Source organism: Arachis hypogaea, chromosome 1, assembly GCF_003086295.3.
Source record: "Arachis hypogaea cultivar Tifrunner chromosome 1, arahy.Tifrunner.gnm2.J5K5, whole genome shotgun sequence".
NCBI classification, from domain to species: domain Eukaryota; kingdom Viridiplantae; phylum Streptophyta; class Magnoliopsida; order Fabales; family Fabaceae; genus Arachis; species Arachis hypogaea.
Genome location: NC_092036.1, coordinates 94,196,055 through 94,219,214, shown reverse-complemented (window position 1 = coordinate 94,219,214; position 23,160 = coordinate 94,196,055). Strand labels below are relative to the sequence as shown.

The 23,160-nt window shown below is 34.8% G+C and overlaps 3 protein-coding genes across 15 annotated transcripts; all 3 read right to left on the bottom strand.

Moving 5' to 3' along the window:
- Positions 1 to 784: 784 nt before the first annotated feature.
- LOC112696625 (mediator of RNA polymerase II transcription subunit 20a) lies at positions 785 to 5,587 on the bottom strand. Of its 10 annotated transcripts, none has more exons than XM_072195984.1 (6): positions 5,173 to 5,587; positions 2,206 to 4,375; positions 1,979 to 2,121; positions 1,709 to 1,887; positions 1,547 to 1,636; positions 785 to 1,351 (listed from the first exon to the last, which is right to left on the bottom strand). In XM_072195984.1, exons 2-6 carry the CDS (start codon positions 2,217 to 2,219, stop codon positions 1,121 to 1,123), a joined length of 657 nt encoding a protein of 218 aa, XP_072052085.1. In that variant the 5' UTR covers positions 2,220 to 4,375; positions 5,173 to 5,587; the 3' UTR covers positions 785 to 1,120. The 10 variants fall into 10 exon arrangements, with proteins under 10 accessions (XP_072052085.1, XP_072052169.1, XP_025605237.1 ...); XM_072196068.1 differs by having other exon boundaries at positions 1,547 to 1,627; XM_025749452.3 differs by having other exon boundaries at positions 2,206 to 2,348.
- Positions 5,588 to 9,731: 4,144 nt separating this feature from the next.
- LOC112696608 (growth-regulating factor 5) lies at positions 9,732 to 11,825 on the bottom strand. Of its 2 annotated transcripts, XM_025749448.3 has the most exons (5): positions 11,690 to 11,825; positions 11,369 to 11,588; positions 10,792 to 11,281; positions 10,211 to 10,713; positions 9,732 to 10,053 (listed from the first exon to the last, which is right to left on the bottom strand). In XM_025749448.3, exons 2-5 carry the CDS (start codon positions 11,565 to 11,567, stop codon positions 10,046 to 10,048), a joined length of 1,200 nt encoding a protein of 399 aa, XP_025605233.1. In that variant the 5' UTR covers positions 11,568 to 11,588; positions 11,690 to 11,825; the 3' UTR covers positions 9,732 to 10,045. The 2 variants fall into 2 exon arrangements, with proteins under 2 accessions (XP_025605233.1, XP_025605227.1); XM_025749442.3 differs by having other exon boundaries at positions 11,369 to 11,719.
- A 3,506-nt stretch (positions 11,826 to 15,331) lies between these two features.
- On the bottom strand, positions 15,332 to 23,160 carry LOC112696592 (uncharacterized). Of its 3 annotated transcripts, none has more exons than XM_025749416.3 (19): positions 22,612 to 23,160; positions 21,603 to 21,869; positions 21,182 to 21,382; positions 20,912 to 20,995; positions 20,646 to 20,705; positions 20,497 to 20,541; positions 20,104 to 20,303; positions 19,546 to 20,016; positions 19,072 to 19,198; positions 18,788 to 18,985; positions 18,553 to 18,639; positions 17,962 to 18,024; positions 17,491 to 17,565; positions 17,332 to 17,382; positions 16,947 to 17,024; positions 16,606 to 16,740; positions 16,232 to 16,339; positions 15,949 to 16,014; positions 15,332 to 15,767 (listed from the first exon to the last, which is right to left on the bottom strand). In XM_025749416.3, the coding sequence occupies exons 2-19, from the start codon at positions 21,858 to 21,860 to the stop codon at positions 15,699 to 15,701; spliced, it is 2,376 nt and encodes a 791-aa protein (XP_025605201.1). In that variant the 5' UTR covers positions 21,861 to 21,869; positions 22,612 to 23,160; the 3' UTR covers positions 15,332 to 15,698. The 3 variants fall into 3 exon arrangements, with proteins under 3 accessions (XP_025605201.1, XP_025605210.1, XP_025605217.1); XM_025749425.3 differs by having other exon boundaries at positions 23,040 to 23,159; XM_025749432.3 differs by having other exon boundaries at positions 21,989 to 22,971.

Below are 23,160 nucleotides of genomic sequence, written 5' to 3'. Positions count from 1 at the left end.
CCAAAACGAGGGAAGAAAAAAACAATTTGACGCTTGTAATTTTATTTTATTTTTATTTTTAGTAATGAAATAACTAATTTTATTTTTTTCCAAAGTTAGAAGTGAGACTTGAATTCGCAACTTCTTGGTAAGTATGGAAAGACTGTACTGAGCTATAGCTCGTTCATAGAGTTATTGAATAAATTAATTGATATAAGACTACCGGTTGTATATGTGCATGCATGCATGATGCATGCATTCTGTTGAGAGACTACCTGGACGGGGAGTTGGGTGAGGCAGGAACTAAAGAATCCTGGAGAACGAGAGAGCTAATTGCTCCCCTTTTATACAGTGACGGCTTGTTGGAGGAGCTGATTTTGAATTCTTGTTATCCCTTCCCTTTTAGGGGTTTGATGAGTGTTTAGTTTTTGACGTTTGGAAAGCTGTTATAGGGCCTAGGGTATGCTGCGACCGTGGGTTCTTCCTTAGGGATCGAATCGGCAGGTGAGTTGGGACCAGGCTCGGATAGGATGTCCAGAACACATTCATATTTAAAAGTGAATGTGTATCGCTTTACAATTTTGACGGATTGAATAGAGTACTTCAACCACTGCGTGAGTTGAGAGTTTAATTCAAATAGAGCTGTGAGGAAATGTGCATGACCTTTTCAAGTTATTTTCTCTTAATATACTTATTGGTTATTGCTAGTTTGGTTCGCAGTCGAGATTTTGCCAAGCCAGTTTTTTCTTCTCTCTTCCGTTCAATCAAGATTCAAGACTGATGTATAACTAATAACAATACTACGTGATCAATAGGTATAAGACATTAAGATAAGGATCAATAGCTGTAATATTTGGCAGACAAAAAGTGAGAACAAAAATGACTCATACAGTTACAATATTTTCATTTTGGTTTGAGTTCGCTAAAGAAGTGGAACATGTGTTCCCTTTAACGAGTGCAAAGCAATATGAACATCACCACAGTCTCCTTCGTTGAGTGGAACCCAATCACCCTGCCACTGGGTGTCGGAGTTTAGCCAGCTAAATACAATCAAGGTTAGAACAATTGGCTGTTCCTCGAGGGAAAGATGAAGTCTTTCAACTTTCAACTAACATATGAGGACAGATACCTAGGAATCCTCCTAGCCCCTTAACTGTGCTGATGCAATTAGTTGGGCTAACGCAGCAGCATACTGGATAGCTGTATGTTGTGAGGTATAATTGTCGGGAAGCTTATACTCTGCAAAATGTGGTTCTGCTTGCGAGAAATGCCCTGGTAATGATTTTTTAGACATGACTTCTCGCCACAGCTCAAGAAATTCTTCCATAATTGGCTTGGCTTTTTCGATTGATGAGATAGGGAGATACTCAATCTGCAGAAAGCATAGGCCAAATTTGACTTAATTAAATGTCTACACAAGTATGTTTTCGGGTTCCCTCAAACTTAACAATAAAAGTTAGGGAGATAATCATATTGATAAAATCCAAGTAGCACAACATGTATCTTCACTATCAGGTCAACTAGCTTATAAACTAAACTTCCTCAATCAAAATTGAGAAGTGGTTACCTCAATCAAAATTCCTCTGAGACTTTCACCTTGATTGGGAACAACTTTGACCACCTTCATCTGAAAGTCACCCATTTTATACTGCACTCCCTGCACCATCATTATATTAAGCAACAAACCACAGAGACAGTTATAACAACAACGGTAAATGAGTAAATTCACCTCGAAATTAAGAGCAACTTTGGATTTATAAGACTGCAATTTCTCCATTATAGTCAAGATAGTAGAATCAGCCTCAAGGATTATTTTGTTACCGCGAATTATGAAGTAGTATTTGTTGGGCTGCTCCAAAAGCGAAATCCCCAGAAAATCACGCGGGAATTCGCTGGGAATCGTTGGGTCTGTTACAAGTTACGGCGCCAATCAGAATCGTAACGTTAGGGTTCCAGAGAACAAGAGAGGGAAAGGGGGTTAAATAAAAATAAAAAAAACCTCGCAAATTGGGTCTGTAGAAAGTGAGGGTAGCCTTCCACCTTCCGTCTTTGACGGCGTTGAAGCTCTCGACGCACTGCGAAATCTCGTTCAGGATTTGGCTATTGACGACAGATCCTTGGGTTGGAGTCCAGTGAAGAATCCTATTGATAAAAAAAAAAAAAAGAAATTAACATTTTATGAGAGAAAAAAATTTCAAACGCAGATGGAAGAGAAGGCAATGGTACCATTTGACTGTCATCTTCAGTTGTCACTTCGAAGCTATATCTGCTATTCCGTTTGCAACAAATTCAAAAGATTCAAAGCAAAACTCAACTCACAGAGGCAGGGTATCAGGGTAGTAAGCTCGTAGCTTGTTTTTACCAAGATTCTGAAAATCGAACCGATCATTGAACCGTTCTAGTTACTGGTTTACTAGTTCATTGGTTCAACCGTGGTTCAACCAGTTCAACCATGGTTTAACAGAAAAAACCATTTTATAATAAACACCTGATTCTATAAAAATTTAGTGAATAGAGCAACTAGTTCTACACACTCTTCTACTGCATTTTTTTACTTCAAAAGGGGATCATAAACAACTAGTTCTATAAATAAACAAACTACAATGATATACAATGCCAAAAATAGGCCAATGATGAAATAATAGAGGGTTTCTCTCTTCAATTCTATGTTCAAGCTTGTAGCAGACCAGAATCAACAGAGTAATACCATTGAAATAGTTTTCCTTCTTAATTCTTATATACCTCAGAATTTTCTACAAAATGAAAATTGAACACAACACAGCCTTGAAACAAAAACAAAACAACACTCAGAAATCATCACCTCTTCCAAACACAGCCTTAAAACAAAACAGAATAACATTCAGAGTTTGAGCATTGATCACAAGAAATTAATTTCTGAAACAAAACAAAAACAGCAAAACAACATTCAGAGTTTGAGCATTGATCACAAGAAATTGATTTCTGAAACAAAACAAACAATCAATGAAAACAGAATTTTTTTTTTTCCTTGAGAAGAAGAAAACAATGGAACCATGAAGCATATAATAAATCAATGATCACCAATATCCAGCAATAATCTCAAAGACAACAATAAATACACAACAACAATTTAGCAAATAAACAAGAACAAGACCTAAATAGAAAATCCAACAAATTAAATCGCAGCAACCTAACAATTTAGCAAATTATCAACTTAACAAGTTCATGAACAGAAAATCACAACAAAAACAAAAAAAATTAAAAGCAACAGAACAACAACAAAGAACAATTAGCAAATTAACAAGTTCACAATAACAGTTAAAATTTACCAGAAGAACACTAATGCAAGTGGAATCATCATGCTAATATATTTTCTGCAAAGATGCTATTTGTGCAGCTAAAATTTCCTAATTACTAAGATCCAATTATTCTAATTTCACATGAAATCAACTTACTAAGTTTCTAAAAGCTAGAAATTATAAAACCAACCAGAAATATGGTTAAAGCATTTCATCAAACATGTTGAGTGCGGTAAAATTAAAACAAAATAAGAGAATTCAAAGCTTAATATTAATGTGATAGAGAAGAGAACATAACTATTGTAACTTTAATTCAGTCTATGAAAAAATTCAAACCACTACCAAATCCAAGGTTCTGAGAACCGGACCGGTCATCAAACCGTTTTAGTTACTGGTTCACTGGTTTACTGATCCAACCGGTCTAACCGATGGTTCAACCGGAAAAACCGATTTAGAATAGAATAATAAATAAATTATAAATATGCAAGTATTAAGTTGAGGATATAAGGTAGTATGAAGTTTTTCTAATGGAGTGGTGAATTACTCTCTTAGGATTTTCCTTTTTATATTAAATGCAAATTGCCAAATGAAAGCATGATAACAAGCAAGTACAATTCTTCATCAGTACACAAAATGTTAAAAGAAATATCTGATAAAAATAGGAAGAATATCAAATGAATTATCATAAATCCAACTAAAAAATAAACATAGTACTCGGATAAATAAATTTGATAACATTATTAATAACAAAGTTGGTAGTGGACTAGTGCTAGAAAGGCTTCACCAAATGAAGGTGCATACAGGCTTTTAGAGACAATAGACTTGGATTTGTGCAGTAGCATTTTGGATGAGTTGCTTTGAAGACCATTTGGTAAAACTAAGCTTTGAATAGGTACAATACAGGCTTCACCAAATGCTCATAACACACAGAAAAACAGTTTCTCAAAATACATAAATAAGTGCTCATCCTCTGAAAATAATCATCTGAATCAGTATAAGGCAGGAAAAAATGACCATAAGTCTCTTTACCCAAGTCAAAATAAACAACCATATCCGAACTCAACAATCAGCCTTCAGCACCAAACATTACAAAACATTAACCAATAATCACACTAAACCTGCAACCAGCAATTACAAAACAGCAACAAACATGAGTACATTATAAAACATTCCAAAACAGTGATGACACTAAACCTGCATAGTAAATAATCTCAAAGACAATGATCACCAATATCCAGCAAATAAACAATAAATACACAACAACAATTTAGCAAATAAACAAGAACAAGACCTAAATAGAAAATCCAACAAATTAAGTCGCAGCAACCTAACAATTTGACAAATTAAAACAACAGCAGCCCAACAATTTACCAAATTATCAACTTAACAAATTCAAGAACAGAAAATCACAACAAAACAAAAAAATTAAAAGTAACAGAAGAACACAAGAACAATTAGCAAATTAACAAGTTCACAGTAACAGTTAAAAAATTTTCCAGAAGAACACTAATGCAAGTGGAATCATCAGCTAATATGTTTTCTGCAAAAATGCTATTTGTACAGCTAAAATTTCCTAATTACTATGATCCAATTATTCTAATTTCACATGCAATCAACTTACTAAGTTTCTAAAAGCTAGAAATTATAAAACCAACCAGAAATATGGTTAAAGCATTTCATCAAACATGTTGAGTGCGGTAAAATTAAAACGAAATAAGAGAACTCAAAGCTTAATTTCAATGTGATAGAGAAGAGAACATAACTATTGTAACTTTAATTTAGTCTATAAAAAAATACAAACCACTACCAAATCAAATAATTACTTATTGTAATAGAAATCAGAAGTTGCAGAGTTTGAAGAAGAGTATTGGTGTTGTGTGAGTGTATTGTCTGGTGGCGGGTTTAGGGAACTCACGGCGGGGGCAACAGAGAGCAGTTCGACGGCTGAGTGGAGCGCGCGGGTTGGTCGCAGAGTTTGAAGCAGAGCAACGTGGCTTCCAGACGAACGCGAACTCGAACGGTGAACGCCGAGCGAAAGCGAACGGCGAAGAACGCGAACGTGAACGGTAAACAAACGGCGACGGAAGCGCGGCTGAGCAGACAAAAACGACGGACGCCGAGCTCGAAGAAGCAACCGCGATCGGTGACAGCGAACAGGGGTTGAAGACTTGGAGCACGAGGGAAGCTAGATGACGGATGGCGAACTTTGAGTGCGACGGAGGGCGGCAGTATGCCACTCCTTGTGGCGGTGGTGTAGGCTTACAGTGCTAGGGTTTTGCGGTTGCGTTTGTGTGATTTCTCTGACTGAAACAAAGAAAGGGAGAACGGGTGAAAGAAACGAAAGAGCTTCCCTTTTTGTGTAAACCGGGCGAGTTCCGGTTCGGTCTGACCGGTCAGTTCTCGTCCGGTTCAATGTTTTTTGTCGGTTTTTTTATTATCGGTTTCATATGCCTGACCGGATCGTTAATATTGTCGGTTCACGGTTAAATCGGTCCGACTGACCGGTCCGGTCCGATTTTCAAAACATTGACCAAATCAAATAGTTACTTATTGTAATAGAAATTAGAAGTTGTAGAGTTTGAAGCAGAGTACTAGTGTTGTGAGTGTAATATTACCAAAAAAAAAAAAGCAAAATTCATACCTAGGGTTAGAAGCTGGAAGTCTGAAGAATGTAAATCTGGCGGGGATAGGGACAGTGGCTGGCAAGAAGTGGCTGAAAGGGTGGCAGGGTTGAACAAAGCTGGCGCCAGCAGTCCCTAACTGTGCGACGAAAAGTGGCGCTGGCGGTGGCTGCGATTTTCGAGGGCTGACATGGCGATGGAGCGTGGCTGCGCAAACAGTGGTGGTGGCTGGACGGAAGTTGCGCCGGAAGCTCGAGGTAGAGACCGGAGACGTGAGAACTGAGAGCGAGAGATGATAGTGGACTGTGGAGGCTCGAGAGGAGAGAGGTGAGTGGGTCTGTGGGTGAGACTAGGGTTCGTTCTCCTTTGGCCCTTTCTTCAGCATGCAAAACAGTATTTTGCCAGCCAATTTAAAAAACCGGCCGAGTTACGGTTCAATTCGACTGATCGATTTTCGACCGATTTAATGGTTCAACTTCGATTTTTAAATCTGTCGATTTTGTTATCTATTCGAATCGTATTTGTTAACAGTTTATGGTTCGATCGGTCAGTTTAAATCGATTTTCAAAACATTGGTTTTTAGTGTTTACACGTCAACTCACAAGGAAGATAAGAAAAATAAATCCCAAAAGAATTACGTGGGCTTTTAAGAAAATATGTTTTGTTGCGATTGGGCCTTGGTAAAATAATGGTTTGTGTCATATTTTTCTTAAGATGAGTATGTTTTTGGTGTCGCATGAACTTGGATTGTGTTTAAGAAATTATAATTCTTTAAAAAAAAGGAGTTGTAGGTGGATTGTGATTTTATACATGTTTATACTTTATAAGATGGACAATGGATGGGACAGGGAAAAAAAATGTATAGAGAAAAATTCAATCCAATGGAAAGAATACCTATCAAGCTACAATTTGGACAAGTTCGGTCAAAAAAAAGTTTGGGATATTTTATTTAAGAGTAAAGTATCGTTTATTTATATTCAATTACACATCATGAATTTTTAGTTGGAGTTCTAAAAATCTCTTCTTGAAGTTAGAATATAAATGTCTGAATAAAATTGATGATCCATTTTGGATAATAGCTCACCAAAAATTAAAACTAATTCCTATAACATTTATATAATTCACTTTTTTAAGAATATAGTTGAACCTGAACACAAATAGTGAATACAATATTAAAATTAAACGCATCCAAGTGAGACCGAACTAAGAATAAATACATCAAAATAAGAATAATTGAAAAATATAATTTGATCTATTAGTATAATTGATAGTAAGATAACATTGAATCATTTTTATAAATGTTAAAAATATAAAAAAATGATTTAAACGTTAGGAACACAAATAGAACTTATTCCAAATATTCACAATAAAAATGACACTTTACTCTTTATTTAATAATTAAAATGTATTGGAATTGGAATAAATGATGGGATGGCATGAGTTCGAGCCAACAACAATAGCAACATGATATACAACTCAGTGGTACTAATCGTCTAATCCCCAATTATACATAGAATAAGAAAAAATATATTGCAATGTTAATGAATTAAGTAGTGTTGATATTATCTGAAAGGAAAAGTATATGAATCAAGAGGTGATTAGCCAAAAATTAAATAATTTAATTATTTATAATGATTTTAATTAATTTTATTTATTTATATATTAAAATATTTGTTATTAATTAGTTTTAATGCCAAATTCAAGTGTGAAGAGATAGTTAAGGTATTTTTGGCTAGAATTACGGTGAAATTTCTATCAAACTCACTTTTTTTCTAAGGTTGTAATAAATCATTTAAAAAATATATAAAAAAACATTTATTTAGTATGAAAAAAAAACATTCTAATACTTAGTAGAAGAAATATCTTAATACCTAGCATAAATATCATTTACGTAGAAATTTTAGAATTATCTAAAGGCATTTGACTTATTATTGATTTATAGAGAATTGGTTCCTAGCATTATTGTATCCGAAATTGAAATTTGATTAGAAAGGAAGAAAGGGAGAAAGAGAATGGTTTGAAGGAGTTGGAGTCAGAAGTCAGAAGAGGTGGTTGAATGGTGGAAGAGAAAGAGGATAAGAATGGTTATGTGTCCTTAGAGTCAGTGGTTGTAGGCCTGAAGAGTGAAGTCCCCATAGGTCTTAGCCAAGGGCACTAGTTACTCTTTTTGAGGACCCAATGCAACAACAGTCCCACTCACCTCACCTTCACCCACCCCACCTTCTTCTCAAATCAGAATCATGCTACCTTTTTTCCTTCTTTTCTCTTTTAGCTAAAGCTGATTTCCACAATCCAAAGATGTGGCACTTCCTTTTCCTTTTCATTTTAATTTCCAGGAATCACACTCGTGCATGCTTTAATCCTAATCTATATTATGTCACTCACTTAATGGGATAGTAACTAAAAAAATTACTTAAAGCCTTTAACACACAAAAAGAGAAAGCACTCAAAGCAGGAATAGAAGGAATGGGGAAAATTCTAAAATATTGTATGTAATGTAAATTTGAGAACTGAGATGATAACATTACACATGCTTCCAATTAAATTACACATCCTAATTATAAAGCTTTTCCCCCAATAAGATATGCAAGATTTTAATCATTTTATCACTCATGTATATAGTTCTTCACTCCTTGGTTCAGTTTTTCTGGCTACGACTCATATTACTATCAAACTTCTATTTTTTTATTTTTTTATTTTTTTCTCTAAAGCTAGAAATGAAATTAGAACGAGCTATATTTAAGTAAGTATAAAGAGATTATAACATTTTTTATTTTTTTGTGACTTAAAAAAAATAAACAACAACTAAGAAAGAAAAAATAAACTAGAAACTACTTAAAAAATAAAATCCTGTTGAATTTTTTCAAACTTCTTTCAAGGCGGAAGCTCCACTTGAGGAAAAAGGGTGCTCATTACATTCTTTGTCATAATATTTGCTACTGTATTTACATTTCTCAATATTAACTGGAGATCAGCACGCAATTTCTAAGACATGATATTTCGGATTGTTAACACCAAAGGATTAATAAATTCAGAATAATTTTATAAATTATTGATAATAATAGAGAAACTATGACATTTAAATTATAGTTCGTTGGTTTTTTTTTTCTAACGGTAAAGAAATCTGTTTTTATATATTGATAGAGTGAATTCTATTGTGCCTATAACTTAGTGCTTAATTTTTGCCCAACTTACTTTTTAGAGTAATTTTTGAATATTTAATAATTATTTACTTTTATACTTTTAAAATTAAATATTAATTTTTAACCTTTTTATAAATTAGATAAACATTTTTAGACACTATTGATAAATTCTTGAATCTTGACATCTCTTCTGCTATATAGACAAGGGATGACGTGTTTATATATGGCTTTGTTTTCCTTTTTTTTAAATAAAACTGACAAATACTGCACGTTACGTGCACCGATCCAAATAACTGAACGTCGTATTTCAGTATTTTGGTGTCATTCTACTATAAAATTGAAGGGTGTAAAGAAAATTACGATCATCTCTATGTAAAATTACTTGTGCAAATCTCATAACACATAAGATTTTAGTAGAGATATACAAACTAGAAAGTAAAGGGTAAAAACAAAAAACGAACTGTGTAATAATCATTTGTGCTGCTATATTATTATTTCTATGCTCAGCTCAGAGTCAGAGGCATATGAATGAATAATTATAAAATACTCACTTTGTCCAAAACTTATTCCTTAATCAACAGTATAATATTTCATGTTTGGGTGTTACTTTGCTTTTTTGCTTTCTTAACTTTTGAGGGAGAATGAAGAACACAAAGAAAAGTGTAATTACCATAAACATGAGAAAATATGTTTGGTAGAAAGACTAATGATAGAGAAAAGGCAAATAATAATAATAATAGAGCATAGAATTAGAAAACACATAAGAAATAAGAAAGCAGTAAAGAGGTAAAGACATTAAGACATTGGATCCCTGTCATGGAGACACAAATCCACTTGAACTTCATTTACAAAACACAGGTGGAAAAACGGGGGAGCACTTGAAACTGGAATAGGAATAGATACTCTTTTCACAACCATGTCCATGTCCATGTGCAAACCCCACTCATCCCTTGCCAAAGTACATTGATTCAGTCTTACTCTCACCCACATGCCAAGGGGTAGGTCCCACTTTTGAAAGCTAAGCTTAACCATCTGCATAAAATAAAAAATTCCAAGCTTTTCAGCAATCAATCCCCAGCCACAATAATAAAAGATTCAATTCAACACACTACATATTTAATTTTATCATTGTCTCTAATAAAAATGGATTAACAAAGTGAATTTGATTCCATTTAACTAACTTAATTACCTCTAGTGTTCCTTGAAGTGAAGGTTGTGAAGTCATGAGAGGATGTGGGGATGGAAATGGAAAGCTGAGTAGTGGAAGATTTATCATCCAAATCAAGCCAGGATGAGCCTCCTCTACTCTTGTGAGGCCATTCATCGAAGAAACGATGAACGGTGGTCTTCTGATGATGTGGCTCTTCTTCTTTCCCAAGAGCCATGTAGCAACCACCACCCTGCTGATGATGATCTTGTTCTGCTTCTCTTTGCTTTGAGTTGTTGTTGTTGTTATGATCAGCGTTGAAGCTATGGTGGTGAAGCTGCAAGTAAGAGTACTCGTTGTTGTTTTCATTGGACAAGCCAGAGCAGCTCCTCTGCTTCGAAGAAGTTGAGGAGCTTATGGTGAGTGGTGTCAGCTGCCATGAATCATCCATGGACGAAGCAGAGAAGCTTCTCATTGTTCCCGAAGGTTCAGTGAAGAAAGCATGCTCATCCACCTCCTCTTTCAGCCCATAAATATACCTCTCTCTATACCAAATTAAAAAGAGAATCACTCACCAAAACACAGAAATGGAGCGTGAAAAGTGAAGCATTAGCAAGCAGTACCTGCAGTCGGTGTTGGTCTGGGTGTCAAGAAACAAAGGAGCAGCGTTGTTGTCCTGAAAAGAGAAGCCAATGGAGTTGGAGGACCTTGAAGAGGGTTGGTGGTGGTAGAGGAAGGAGTGTTGGTGTTGGTGTTGATGATAAAGGTCATGATGAGAGGACAGTGATGCAGATGAGAGAGGAGAGAGAGAGTTATTGTTGTTGGTGATTGATAAGATTGTTGTTGTGGTTGAAGAAGATGGAGCATGATGAGAAGAAGCAGCAGCATCATCGGTGTTCGTTGGTGCTGCTGCTGGTGATTGTTTCAAAGGTTGTTGTTGTTCCACAGGCTTTCTTGAACGGTTCTTGCCTCTGTGCATGTGCCTCTCACAGTACTTTGAATCTGGATATGCTTCCTTAGAGCATCTCCATTTTTTTCCATCGGTTCTTCTGCATCTTCCTGGTTCAGGGTCTATCTTTCTTCCCAGACCCATCTGCAGATAGTTCCATCCAACTGCATGCATAGCATACTTGTATGTTATGACTTGAACAAGTTCATATACATATACATAGATAAGGAAGAAAAATAACAAGTACTCACGGTGTTGTGGAGGGTGGTGGTGAGGGAAGAGCCTAGAGTGGTCAAGGTGGTAGCCTCTTTTGATGGAGAAGAGGAGATCAGGGGGGATGGAGATGCCGGAAGCCATGTATTTGTAGATGAGTGCTTGGTGTTCAAGCTCTTGCCACTGTGATGGTGTGAATGGGAACCTGCTGCTCCTGCTGCTTCCACCATTCATCATCAGATCAGTTTTTTTTTTTTGCTGTAAAGAAGAAGAAGAAGAAGAAGAAGAAGAGATGATGATTTTGATGGTAGAAAACAAATGAAGAATGAAACAGAAAAGGCTCCTGAGGCCTCACTCACTCTGCAGTAAGTAGTGGAATACAGATTCAAATAGCAGCAGAGATAGATAGATAGATAGATAGATAGATAGATAGATATTTTAATATCAGAGTTATAATAGAGTGTGTGAGGGGTTATTGCCTTATTCTATTGCTCTCTCATTACTTATTATATTTATTATTATTAGGAACCTTGGGAGGGAGAGAGAGTAGGTATATTTATTTCAGGGACCATTGGGCTACAGAATCTTCTGTACATACATAAAACTAATGGTTCTCTTTACTGACCTAGCCACCTGCATGCCTTCACAATCCTCTCTTTTTTCTTTAACACAAAATGTCTTATTTCTTAAAACACATATTATATATCAAATAAACAATTAAGTGAATCAGAGTTTGAGGGTAACATGTTGACATATTATAATTAAGTGAGCTGATTCAATCTTAATATTTATAATGTAATATGTGCAAAGCAACATTGAAGTTGTTAGAAAGAGAGAGAGTTATGTTTTCTCTCTCTTACTATGTGCTTGCTGCTCCTATTATGACTGCACCTCTCTGATGCTGGTGCTGGTGCTGCTGCAGCTACTGGTGCTTCTGCAACTAAGCTGGCTCTCTGGCAGCTCTTGTCTCTGACATCTTTACGGAAATCCATAAACTAGAAGAGAGAGAAAGAAAAAGAGGGTCTAAAGACAAAAGAGGAAATAGTTATTATTAGTATTAGTATTATTGTATTAATACATTAAAGAGTGTTGGTGTCTGAAACCAATCCCTGGTCTGAGAAGGTTGTACGGTTTTATATGAGCTTTTACTGCTACTAACTCTCATTTACTTTTTCTGTTCCTTTACCTCAGACCCCTGACCAGAACCAGAAACCAGAACCAGAACAGAACCCCCCACCCCTCCCCACTTACAATTTGACCCTTTTTCATTTGGAAAATAAATGTGCCAACATCACTCACTCAGTGGTGCAGCCCAGGGGCTTCTTTGGCTCTATCATAATTCACAAAACCTCAGTCATTTTTTCTTTTTCTTTCTTTCTCTTTAACTTGTTACTGCACTAACTGATGTATGCATATGCTGCTAACAGTTAGCTTCATTTGGTCCACTTCTGTTCATATATTTTTGTTTGATGGTAAAAATATTAATTGGATTTATCTCATCTTAGATAGTAAAACTGGTTTATTTACCATTTTGTGTTGTCCTTTTGCTAGCTCTATTGGAAGAAAACAAGTTTGGTGTTCTGTTAAAAGTAAGGCTAGTTAGGTAATACTAGTACTAATGCAAATCTTGTACTTACTTACACTCTTACAGTGATTAGTGTTCAGACATTTATAACCCTTTTTTCAGTGACTTCACTGACTTGGTGTTATAACTTTGATCCTTCCGTTTACCCTGGGGGTTTCAACATCATTCTTATAGAAACACCAACACATGCTCCTAAATACACACTAATATACTCTTTTTTTCTTCTATGCATTATGTCAGAAAAAGGAGGACAATTTATTTGCACTACTTCACAACCAATGTGATGTAAATTATCCTTTCAATAGGATCAATTTTGGAAACAACTTGCCAACTATTTGCATAATCTAGTCTAACAAAACTTGATGGATACTACTTAGCAATTGGAGAAAAACTACAATCTGAATATATATTGCAAGCAAAAACATGTTCCAAGTAAGAATAAGAATGTCTGCTTAGGTTTTTAAGATATAAAAAAGCTAGTCAACCAAATGGGGGACATAAAAGTAAATACAATTGGATGAATTGTATTAAAATCTTGAGATCTTTAAAGGTATTGCTGTATTTTAAGTGTATGGCAGGTGAGTATAGTACAAGTTGCATTTTTCATAAATGTTTTGTATCCCCACCACTAGACCTAGCTGAACAAACGCACCCTTTCTACCTTTGTACAACACCTTGCTTCATCAAACAACCAAAGAAAACAAAATTGTATGTCTTATATATCTTACTTAGGCTTCTATTACTACTCAATTATATACCTTATCTTACAGGTTTTATTCAAATTTATCTTATTACTCTTTTTAAATTGTATTTAGTTTAGTTCAATTTAGAGAGATTATATAATGCATATTTTCCTTTTTTTTTTTTAAGGATATAAACAAATCAGTTCATTTTTGCACCTATGTTTCAGAAAAAATGCTTTTTTTATATGACAAACCTCATTGGAATGTTTTTGAGCAGTAAGGGTGAATCTAAAAAAGAGATCAAGTCTATCTTAATGGGTTGGAAGATTAATTACACTAATAAATTTCAGGATGATAAATTTAAAAAAATATCTGAACATTTTTATTTTTATTTTTATTAACTTGATGTGATGACCTCATCACTACTAACATTCTCTGCTGAAAGGCAAGTCCCAACCGAATCTGCTATGGCAATAGTACACAAGAGCATTCATTGTTCACCAAAGTTGTAGTACTGATTAATATTGAAATTTGAATTTGATGATAAAAACAAGAAATTTGATTCATAATAGCATTTATTAGATATATAGTATATAAGCTGCTCTTCAACTATTCAGCAACAGAAGCCGAAAATTGATTAGTTTGTTGAATGTTTGACTCTATCTAATACTAAATGGTTAATAATATTTTAGCTAACTTTTAAAGAAGATAATATACATGAAAATGTTAATTAAGAATAATCAATCCTAAGAGTGAAGTTGATCAACTAAAACCAACACAACTTATGAACAAGCATGTTGAGTTCACTTAGGATATAACACAATTTTTCCCCCTTGGTGTTTAACCAAACAACACCCCATGCTTTATGATTTTATTTACTTCATATGTTTTAATTTTAAGACAATTATATCATTACTTTTTAAGCATATATGGGTAATAAAGATAAGCTAGGTGAGTTTTGAATTTTTCCGTTTTAATGTTGTGTTCAAACCTCATATAAAAAGGGTGAAAAAATAAAGTGCATGGTACATGTGTGCCCCCTAGCATTACCATTATTTGTTCCACTTTATGAAAACACAGAAGCTGTGGCCTCTAATATAAGCATTGTATGCACCTTTATATTTGGCACTCTATCATAGTCAATATAAATTCAAAGTACAAATTAATCAAAGCTACAGAAACAGGGACACATTTAAGAAGTTAAATAAATAAAGGAAATGGACACACCAAATGTTTTCCATTAATGTAGTAGCCAGGAGGCCAAATCCCGCTATCTTTGCTTTATCATTCTGATTTTTAATCAGCCTGAGAACTGCTATTTCCTTCAAGTTGGACCACACTTTTCAATATTATCTCAAGTGAATAGTTCTATATACTTATACTTATGACATTGTGTTTATACATTCACATTTCTCTAAGTCATTTTCAAAATAAGAATCCCTTGAACACGGGGGCATATGCTTGTATTTAAGTGCTGCCACAGTGCTATATGTTCCAAATAAATGCTGCCCAAAAACAAAAGCCAAAAATAGTTGACATTTGGCATAATACTTGTATTATGTTATGCCACTTCAAGCAAGTTTTTTCTAGTAAAAATTTCTGAGAATATTTTCCTCTGTATCCAACCCTCACGTGATGTGCATAAAAAGCCTTCCTGAACCATCAATACTACTTTCCTTAATCAGCATCTTTTCAGATAGTAAAATATTATTAATCCAAAATAAACCCATTACTTTTTCAAAGGAATACGGTCAAAGTTTCCATGTAATTCTTCAACAATAGAACATGATAACAGTTGGTAACTTCATGATACAAGCATAATAACAGTAAAGAGAGATTGAGATATTTACATTTGACATAAGATTCGAATCATATCTTCGATCCTACTGTAGGAAAATAACATTCATATGGAATAAAAACCTATAGAACTTTTAAGCTTGAACATATTATTTGACTGTTCATTTACATGTGCCGCATAAAGCCTTGTGAGTAAGGAATCTGAATTATATTTTAACTCAATGTAGGAAAATTGTACAACACTGAACTTGCGTTCAAGCTAGAATAAACACAATTATTCCCATGAAGCTTTGCATTGCGTCCCTATTCTTTTTGGAAGAAAGAGAGTATAAGATCTGTATGTACGGAAAATAGCTGCGTATCCACGAAAAGCTGTAAACAACCGAAGTAACAAATGGGGGAAAATGATCAGCATTAATAATCTGAAAACAATACAATCTAATGTTTGTGTACAAGATTAAGATGAGTTATGCATTTTAAAACAACATAATCAAGACTAGATATGCAATTTGGTAACATGGCATAAGGCCTGAAGTAAGATAAAAAAGTAAACCTTCATAAAAGGCCGATCGCGGTACGGGAAAGACTCTATGAAACTCTCCTTCAAAAGCAAGGATACCTGAAGGTACAAACCACCATCTCAGATCTTCATAATATTTTACCAAAATATGATGTTTGCACAGAAGGCCAACAATTATAAAGGATGGAATACTTCAATTCATGTCTTTTCAGTAAGAACTTTGAAAAATAATATGTAATTCAATTATTGTTTCCATTTTTTGCTTCCAGAATACGTCTATTCACTTATTAAAGGATGAATTCACAGAATTACAGACCTTATCATCATTGGATTGTACATTGGTAATTGTGTGAGAACGGATGTTATCGCAAAGTGAATCCAAGTAAGATCTTAACACAGAAAGGAACTCCTTTGCAGCTTCCACCTGTAAGGAAAACAAGTGAGAATAACAGAACAAACATATGGAGCAACTGTTGTTAACAGTTTTACATGGAAAAAGTGGTGATGAACCAGAAATACTAAATTTTCTGACTGCACAATATAACAAACTATTAGGTAACTAGAGAAATGTTTCTTGCAAAATGGCTCTTAAACCACTTGGTATATGCATGACTGACAACGTAGCAATAATAAAGATATTAAACCGAAAAATGGAGAATGGAAACATTGACATCATTAAGAAAGGCACACCTGAACTTCTGTGCATTCATACACTGGCCTTCTCCTACCCGTGTAACTTTCTCCTACAAGCGTTGCATGAGAAGGACGTAAAGATGAGATTAGCTCTTTCTGTCTAGGCAGTTGTGGGATTGTTGGTGACTTCACCTGTTGCAACATAATAGTAGTTTGGTCCATCTATCATCAAATGACTAAATGAAAAGAGAAATAATCCTAGGAGCTAAGCCGCATTCGGCAATTCCTTCGATAAAGCCTTATTTTTAAGTTATAAAACACAGAAAAGGAAATTCATCCTATGCTTGATCGAGTTATTTTTTTATTAGCAGCTAGAGAGCTGCAAAAGAATGACATACCTGATTTCTATTGGCATCAACAAGAATCACATTGGTTAACTTTGACTGAATTTCACTGGTCTTATTCTTGATACCAACCTTGAAAAATCATTTTGTAGATAGTCAGAAATCAGACAGGGTATTATAAGAAGGGTTGAGATAAAAAAAAAAACGTTTAACATGAAACCAAATCCAAAACTACAAACTGTGGTTGCAAGTCCAACTTTATCTTTCAATACATGAAAAATTTACCAGATATAAAGAGATATATATTCATCGTCAATATATAATGCAGCAAAGTACTAAGGTTGCAATTGAACAAACAAAAAGGCAAAAGTAACCTCACTGCCTGACTTCAATTAGATATTATTCCTTAAGAAATAAAGCAGTAGGAAACATTACTCACCACGTAAGGGACAGGTGCATCCAAAAACTCAAGCATGTCATTTGGTAAAACCTAGAAAGTCATGTTCTTAGTCAATCACATATGGTGAAAAAAGAAAAAAGAATAAATAAAAATTCATAAAACTAATTCGATTTAGTGTTACAAGTAAAGGAATCAAACCGGCATTAGTAGGCTTTGCCATTGGTAAGGCCGGATTAGCGGAATAACTGACAATACTGAAGCAGATAGAACTCCCTGGCAAGAAAGACATTGTAAATTCATATAGAAACAAATCAAGGCAGCAAATTTATTTCTAATGTAGACTAGGATAAAATATCAGCAATTTTTGCGGTAAACTTCACTGAACCATCTTCCCAAACATAACACTGGTGAGAAAAATAGTTGTCCATTTCATTAAACAAAGATGATAACCATTACTTTGCTAGATATGCATAAAATAAACTGAACTTTCATCTAAAATAAGCAGAAAAATTACTGACTCGCGTCACGTGCATAATTACTCGAAATATTATTACTGTTCCCGATATATCAAGGAGCTATCAGCAAGTGAACAGTTATGTTTCCAAAGGACAAAACAAACCAGTGGCCCAAATAACTCATTAACTCGCTCCTAACTTGTAAAAGACATACCAAATTAGAACAGACAACAACTATCTGCTTCTCTAGCAGAACTCCTGCAAAGAACGTTAAAACCTGCAGAATACAGAATGGACAGAGTCAATTAAACATTCTATCAGTTACAAAACTCTTGTACAACCAAAAAACTGGTACACCTGGATGGCAGAATTTCAACATAGTGAAAAAAGTTCCATGCTAAACTAATGCATAAGATGCAGAATTTTCCCCTCAATTTTGATTAAAGTAAAAGCCACTAAACTAATGATTAATTTCAGACCTTCACCGTAAATGTGGAAAATCTTTCAATAAAGCAATATCTCAACAAACAATAATTCGCATATAAACAAGATGTATCCAAGTCGAACATTTCAACTTTAAAAATGCATAAACTATGTACTTGAGCTGCAACTGAAGCATAAGTCCACTCCTACCATAAAAAATAAATGGTAAGACCATAACAAATCCACCCAAAATAGTTTTAACCAAACCTTCTATAGAAGGGTAAACAAGAATCCATGTACTTGGAAGATCAAGCATGAAATTAACAGCACATGGTGAGAACATTTTTAAGTCCATAAAAGCAGACCAAAGGATTAAACATACATGTTCAAGTCTCAAGGTTCCACATATGCATGCTACAGCCCATAGGGATAATGCAGTTGCCTCTTCTGCCAAAAGAGCATTATGTGCCTGTGAGGAACAAACAACCATGAAGTACTGTCTTTACCATGAGCAAAGGATTACCAGACAGAATTCCGCCCAGAAGAGTCAAATCTAAATCTTAAATCAAAAGTTGAAAGGAAAAAAGTTCATTCAATCAAGTCTTACAACAACGTACATCAACTAATTTCAGATCAGGACTGCATGATTTTAGACCATCAGTTGGACCAACAAGACAGAGAGCTTCCTCAGCTAGTCTATGATATTCCAAGGGATGCAGGTGTTCCAAAGGATGAAATCTAACTGCCAAGCCCCTTGCAGGGCAAGGTAATCGATAATACTCGCTTATAATCTGTAGTGGTCCATGATTATTTTCCTGGTAATTGGAAAAATATCATCAGGTATAAACTATTACCACAACAGATCAGATAACAGTACCAGATGCATAGAAAAACTACAAACCTTGGCCCATTCAAGAATATCATTTAAGTCACTTGAATCCTCTTGGCCAGAGGATGACGCTTCCTCTGTCTCATTATCATCAGCATCACTCCTGAAATTTCTATCTTCACAAGGTGAGCCCTGAAAACTGCAAAGGGGAGATTATACATTTGAGATGCATTACTTTGAAGAAAGTAATAACAATTTGATTGAGGACAATACAAAGCCCTCACAAGTCTAAAGATAGCCAAACTACATGCAAATATTCAGAGTTTTGGGGGGGATAAATCAAGAAAACTATAAGAAAGAAATAAGGAATGCAAAATATATATATATATATATATATATATATATAAGTATTCAATGTAGACAAAGCAATCCAATTGATAGGAAAATAAAATGAAAAATAATATACAAAACGAGGATTGCACTCATTCTGCATGTCAATGAAGGAGATTCCCAGAAACAACAGTAATAAGGTTCAGGGCCATGTACCTGCAGGAAGATTCTGAGCTTTCATACTGGCAATAGCGCAGAAGTGGCAATAGAGCATTGGGTAAATGCTTATCTTCTGAGTGTTTGTTGGTTGCAAAAGCATCTGTATACTGATCACAGTCTTCTGAATATGTAGGGCCCGATTCTTCTTTGGCCATTGCCCTTCCAGTTTCAGGATCAGTTGGTTCAACAATCTCATAACTGATTCTCTCGTATATCTGCAGTTCCCTGTTAACCATTTGATGCTCTGGATGAGCATCACCCACAATATTTTCAGGCGAAGAACTTCTTAAGCTTGACTCAGAAATCATTGGATTTCCATCAAGTTTGCCTTCCATTGGCCCATCACTCACTAACATGTGCTCAAAATTACCATCTGAGTTTTCATCCTCAGAGTTACCATCAAAAGATTCAAAACTTAAATCTCCAATACTTTTCGTCAACCGATCCAGCCTCTCTTGTGTGAAGATGCTTCAGAGATATTAATAGAACAAAGTGAGCAAAAATGGTAAAATCATATGTAGAAGGCTTACCGATAGACCCATTAAATAAACCTACCTTTGTAAAACACCAAAGTGCAATTCAAAAAATGGAAGCCTTGAAAGAATGCAGTAACATCTCTGTGTGGTTAATATATGACGTCTCGAAGAAGAAAAAGGTGGTTGTTTATCAGAAATCAGAGAAAGCAATCCAGAGGGCTTATGAACTAGTTCTTCAACTAAGACACAACACCCATAAAGCGTTGAATGGTCTGCACCCTACAAAGTTGAAGGAAGGAAAAAGAAGAATTTCAAACATCATGAACATGGCAACAAGTACAATGCATAAATAAATAAATAAGGAAAGGCATTCTTTTCCCCGTCTTAACTATATGTAGAATAAATTCCTACATATAATTTAGCACATGGTTTGAAAAGGCTGCCTTTGTTAAAATAGGATAGCTTCACACACCTGTAACCTGAACACAAATGACAGATCCCTTTGTTTGATATGTTCCTGCAATATACAAGCAGAATACTTGTTATCAATGTGAACATCCAACTGAAACTAAAAATGATGCTAAAACTAATATTAATGTCAGTATTGCATAGCACAAATACCTGCCCAAAAAGAATTTCATTCAACTCACTCATGGATGGGGTTCTCTCAATAGCACGGACCTATAACCGAAACCAAAAACATTGAAACATAACTAAATGATCATATGAACATTAAGAAAGTGTAAGTCGAACAAGTAGAAGACTTTATTACTATTCACTGTACAAATACATGTATAAACAACTATTGTTGCCAAGAGTTCAAATACAAGTAAGAATATCATTAGTTGTTGATATAAAGATAAAAGTTCATTAAGCATACACCTAACCTCCAATCCTCCAGGGAAGCAGAAAGAGAGAAGATCCTTGCATTTAAGAGGCAGCTTTTTTTCAGGAGGATATACAAATAAAACCTGGAAAAAGTTGAATATGAGTGTTAAAGGTACTGAGATGGTTAAAAAAGACAATCATCAATAAAAATTCTGGTGATCATAAAAGTAAAAACTGAAATGATAATACATGAACACTAGAACAAGTAGCACTGGCAATGAGAATTAAAAAAGTACAATAATTCAATCTCTGCTACCAAAATCCACAACCTGAGGTTCAATATTGGGCTCTATATTGGGTTCTATACGGGATTGATTCTGATAACCAAGTGCACTTCTCAATTTTCCCGGGCTTTCAATTTTTCTATCAACATATTGCCTTCGCAGTGCTTGAACATCACAATTTGGATGAAGTCCCACAACCACCATGCTTTCAAACAGCTGTGAAGGCTCCTTCCAAGATCTGTGGTCCTGCGAGCTCAAAAGAGGCAAGATTTAATGGCACAGCAAAGAGTTGTGAGCAAAGATGCAACGGTTTAAAGTGAAACAAACTGAAACAAGCATTCAAACCAAGTTCCAAAGATAATACGATAATAAGAAGCATGAGCTTTGTTTAATTGTTATACTCAAAAGCCTAGAAGGAAAATGTAATTCTGGTACACTGAAGTCAAAACCCAATTCTGTAACATACAGTGTGTTGCAATTGGAAGTTTGCAGCCCATTGACGCTTCAAACTAGTCAGGATTTCTGGATTGTAATACGCATTTTTAGAATCAGGAGAGCGTGAAAATCCCTTTATCATCTTTGTAACTTGATTATGCAGCCTCTGAAATTGGCTGCCACCAGTATCATCTTTCAAAGTTGGAGAACTAACAGCAGCAGCAACAGCCCTAGCCACTTCACCCCAACTAGGACTAGCTGACTCTTCCTCCTTTGCTATGCCAGTCATTGTTCTTTCCTAATCATGATAAGCAATGACAGAAAATCAGATAAACAATTTGTCAGAAGTCAGAGTATTCATTATGAAACAATGTTATGCTTGAACTTCACATTTATTTGGTAGTCACATGAACATACTCTTAGAAAACTTTACTTGAACTGACTAAACTTGCCATTAGCAAGATGTTTTGCTCATTAGTATTAGCAGCAATTGCACCAACTGAATTAAAAAAGAAAAAAAAAGGTTTTTTTCATACATAATTAAAAAATAATAATCAAAGTAAAAAAACCCTGGACTTTGCATATACTTTGGCCACATCCAATGATTCAATTTCCCTTTTTCCCCATGTCGCTCATTAAAAGATGTTAGGTAAACCTAAAAAACTTCCCCCCACAATAAAGAATCCTAATTATTTAAAAGATTTGTTTTCAGCCCAAAGAGCATGTAGTATCCGATCACAGTGATAGTAAAAAATCGGATTTTTCACGTTCTGCTCTGAAAAACACAGATTAAGTATACGCGATGCGCATCGAATTAAACCAAAACACAGAAAAAAAAATAAAGTTCGATAGAAGCTTCTTCTTCTTCTTCTTATTATTATTATTATTATTATTATTATATATAAGGTACAGTAACCCAGAAAAAAAGCACACAAAAAATCTAATTGAGCATATATGCAGCTGAAACTGGAAACAGTAAAAGTTAGATAGATGAAATAAATGAATTATTAACGAAAGAAGAAGAAGAAGAGTAAGGTGACCTGGAAGCTGGAAAATTAAAAAGGAAGAGGAAGAAGGAAAATTATAGAGAGATGTTGAGGCGGCCTTTAGCGAAGATGTTGAGGTCTTGGCTTTAACGGATGAACAAAAGTAAGATTAAAGCTTAATTAATTATTAATCAGCTTCTTCAAGTAGTGTGAAATAATAAATAATTAAATAAATAAATAGTGGTATTAGATTTAGGAATAACCGAGGGAGCAGAACCTAAAAAAGAAAAAAAAAAGGGGAAATAATAATATTAATTTGAGTGTGAGCAGCGGCAGTGGAGAAGCCTTGTGGTTGTCGAAATAATAATAAAACGACAAAGTGGGAGGAAGAGAAGAGATGAGATGAGATGCAGCAGAAAGAAAGAGAAGGAGGAGGCTTTGTTTTGTTGTTTTGTTTTGTTTTGGGAGGTAGTGTTACATACAGTTTCTGGTGCCGCTCGCAGTCGCAGCTGACTAGGGAGTAGTGACCAGTGACTACTACTTGGTTTCCTTTATCTCTCTACTCAATAACATTCTTCTTTAATTTCTTTCTTTTCCTCTACT

Excerpts from the sequence above, each read along its gene's own strand:
- LOC112696608 (XM_025749448.3), bottom strand. The coding sequence starts at position 11,567 with ATGATGAATGGTGGAAGCAGCAGGAGCAGCAGGTTCCCATTCACACCA. Across the intron at positions 11,282-11,368 it reads CCACCACCCTCCACAACACC|TTGGATGGAACTATCTGCAG; the intron begins GTGAGTACTTGT and ends CTATGCATGCAG. Across the intron at positions 10,714-10,791 it reads CAGACCAACACCGACTGCAG|AGAGAGGTATATTTATGGGC; the intron begins GTACTGCTTGCT and ends AATTTGGTATAG.
- LOC112696592 (XM_025749416.3), bottom strand. The coding sequence starts at position 21,860 with ATGACTGGCATAGCAAAGGAGGAAGAGTCAGCTAGTCCTAGTTGGGGT. Across the intron at positions 18,986-19,071 it reads ATATTCTTGAATGGGCCAAG|GAAAATAATCATGGACCACT; the intron begins GTTTGTAGTTTT and ends TCCAATTACCAG. Across the intron at positions 18,640-18,787 it reads CTGATCTGAAATTAGTTGAT|GCACATAATGCTCTTTTGGC; the intron begins GTACGTTGTTGT and ends TGTTCCTCACAG.
- LOC112696625 (XM_072195984.1), bottom strand. Across the intron at positions 1,888-1,978 it reads CTACAGACCCAATTTGCGAG|ACCCAACGATTCCCAGCGAA; the intron begins GTTTTTTTTATT and ends AACTTGTAACAG. Across the intron at positions 1,352-1,546 it reads TCAGAGGAATTTTGATTGAG|ATTGAGTATCTCCCTATCTC; the intron begins GTAACCACTTCT and ends TGCTTTCTGCAG.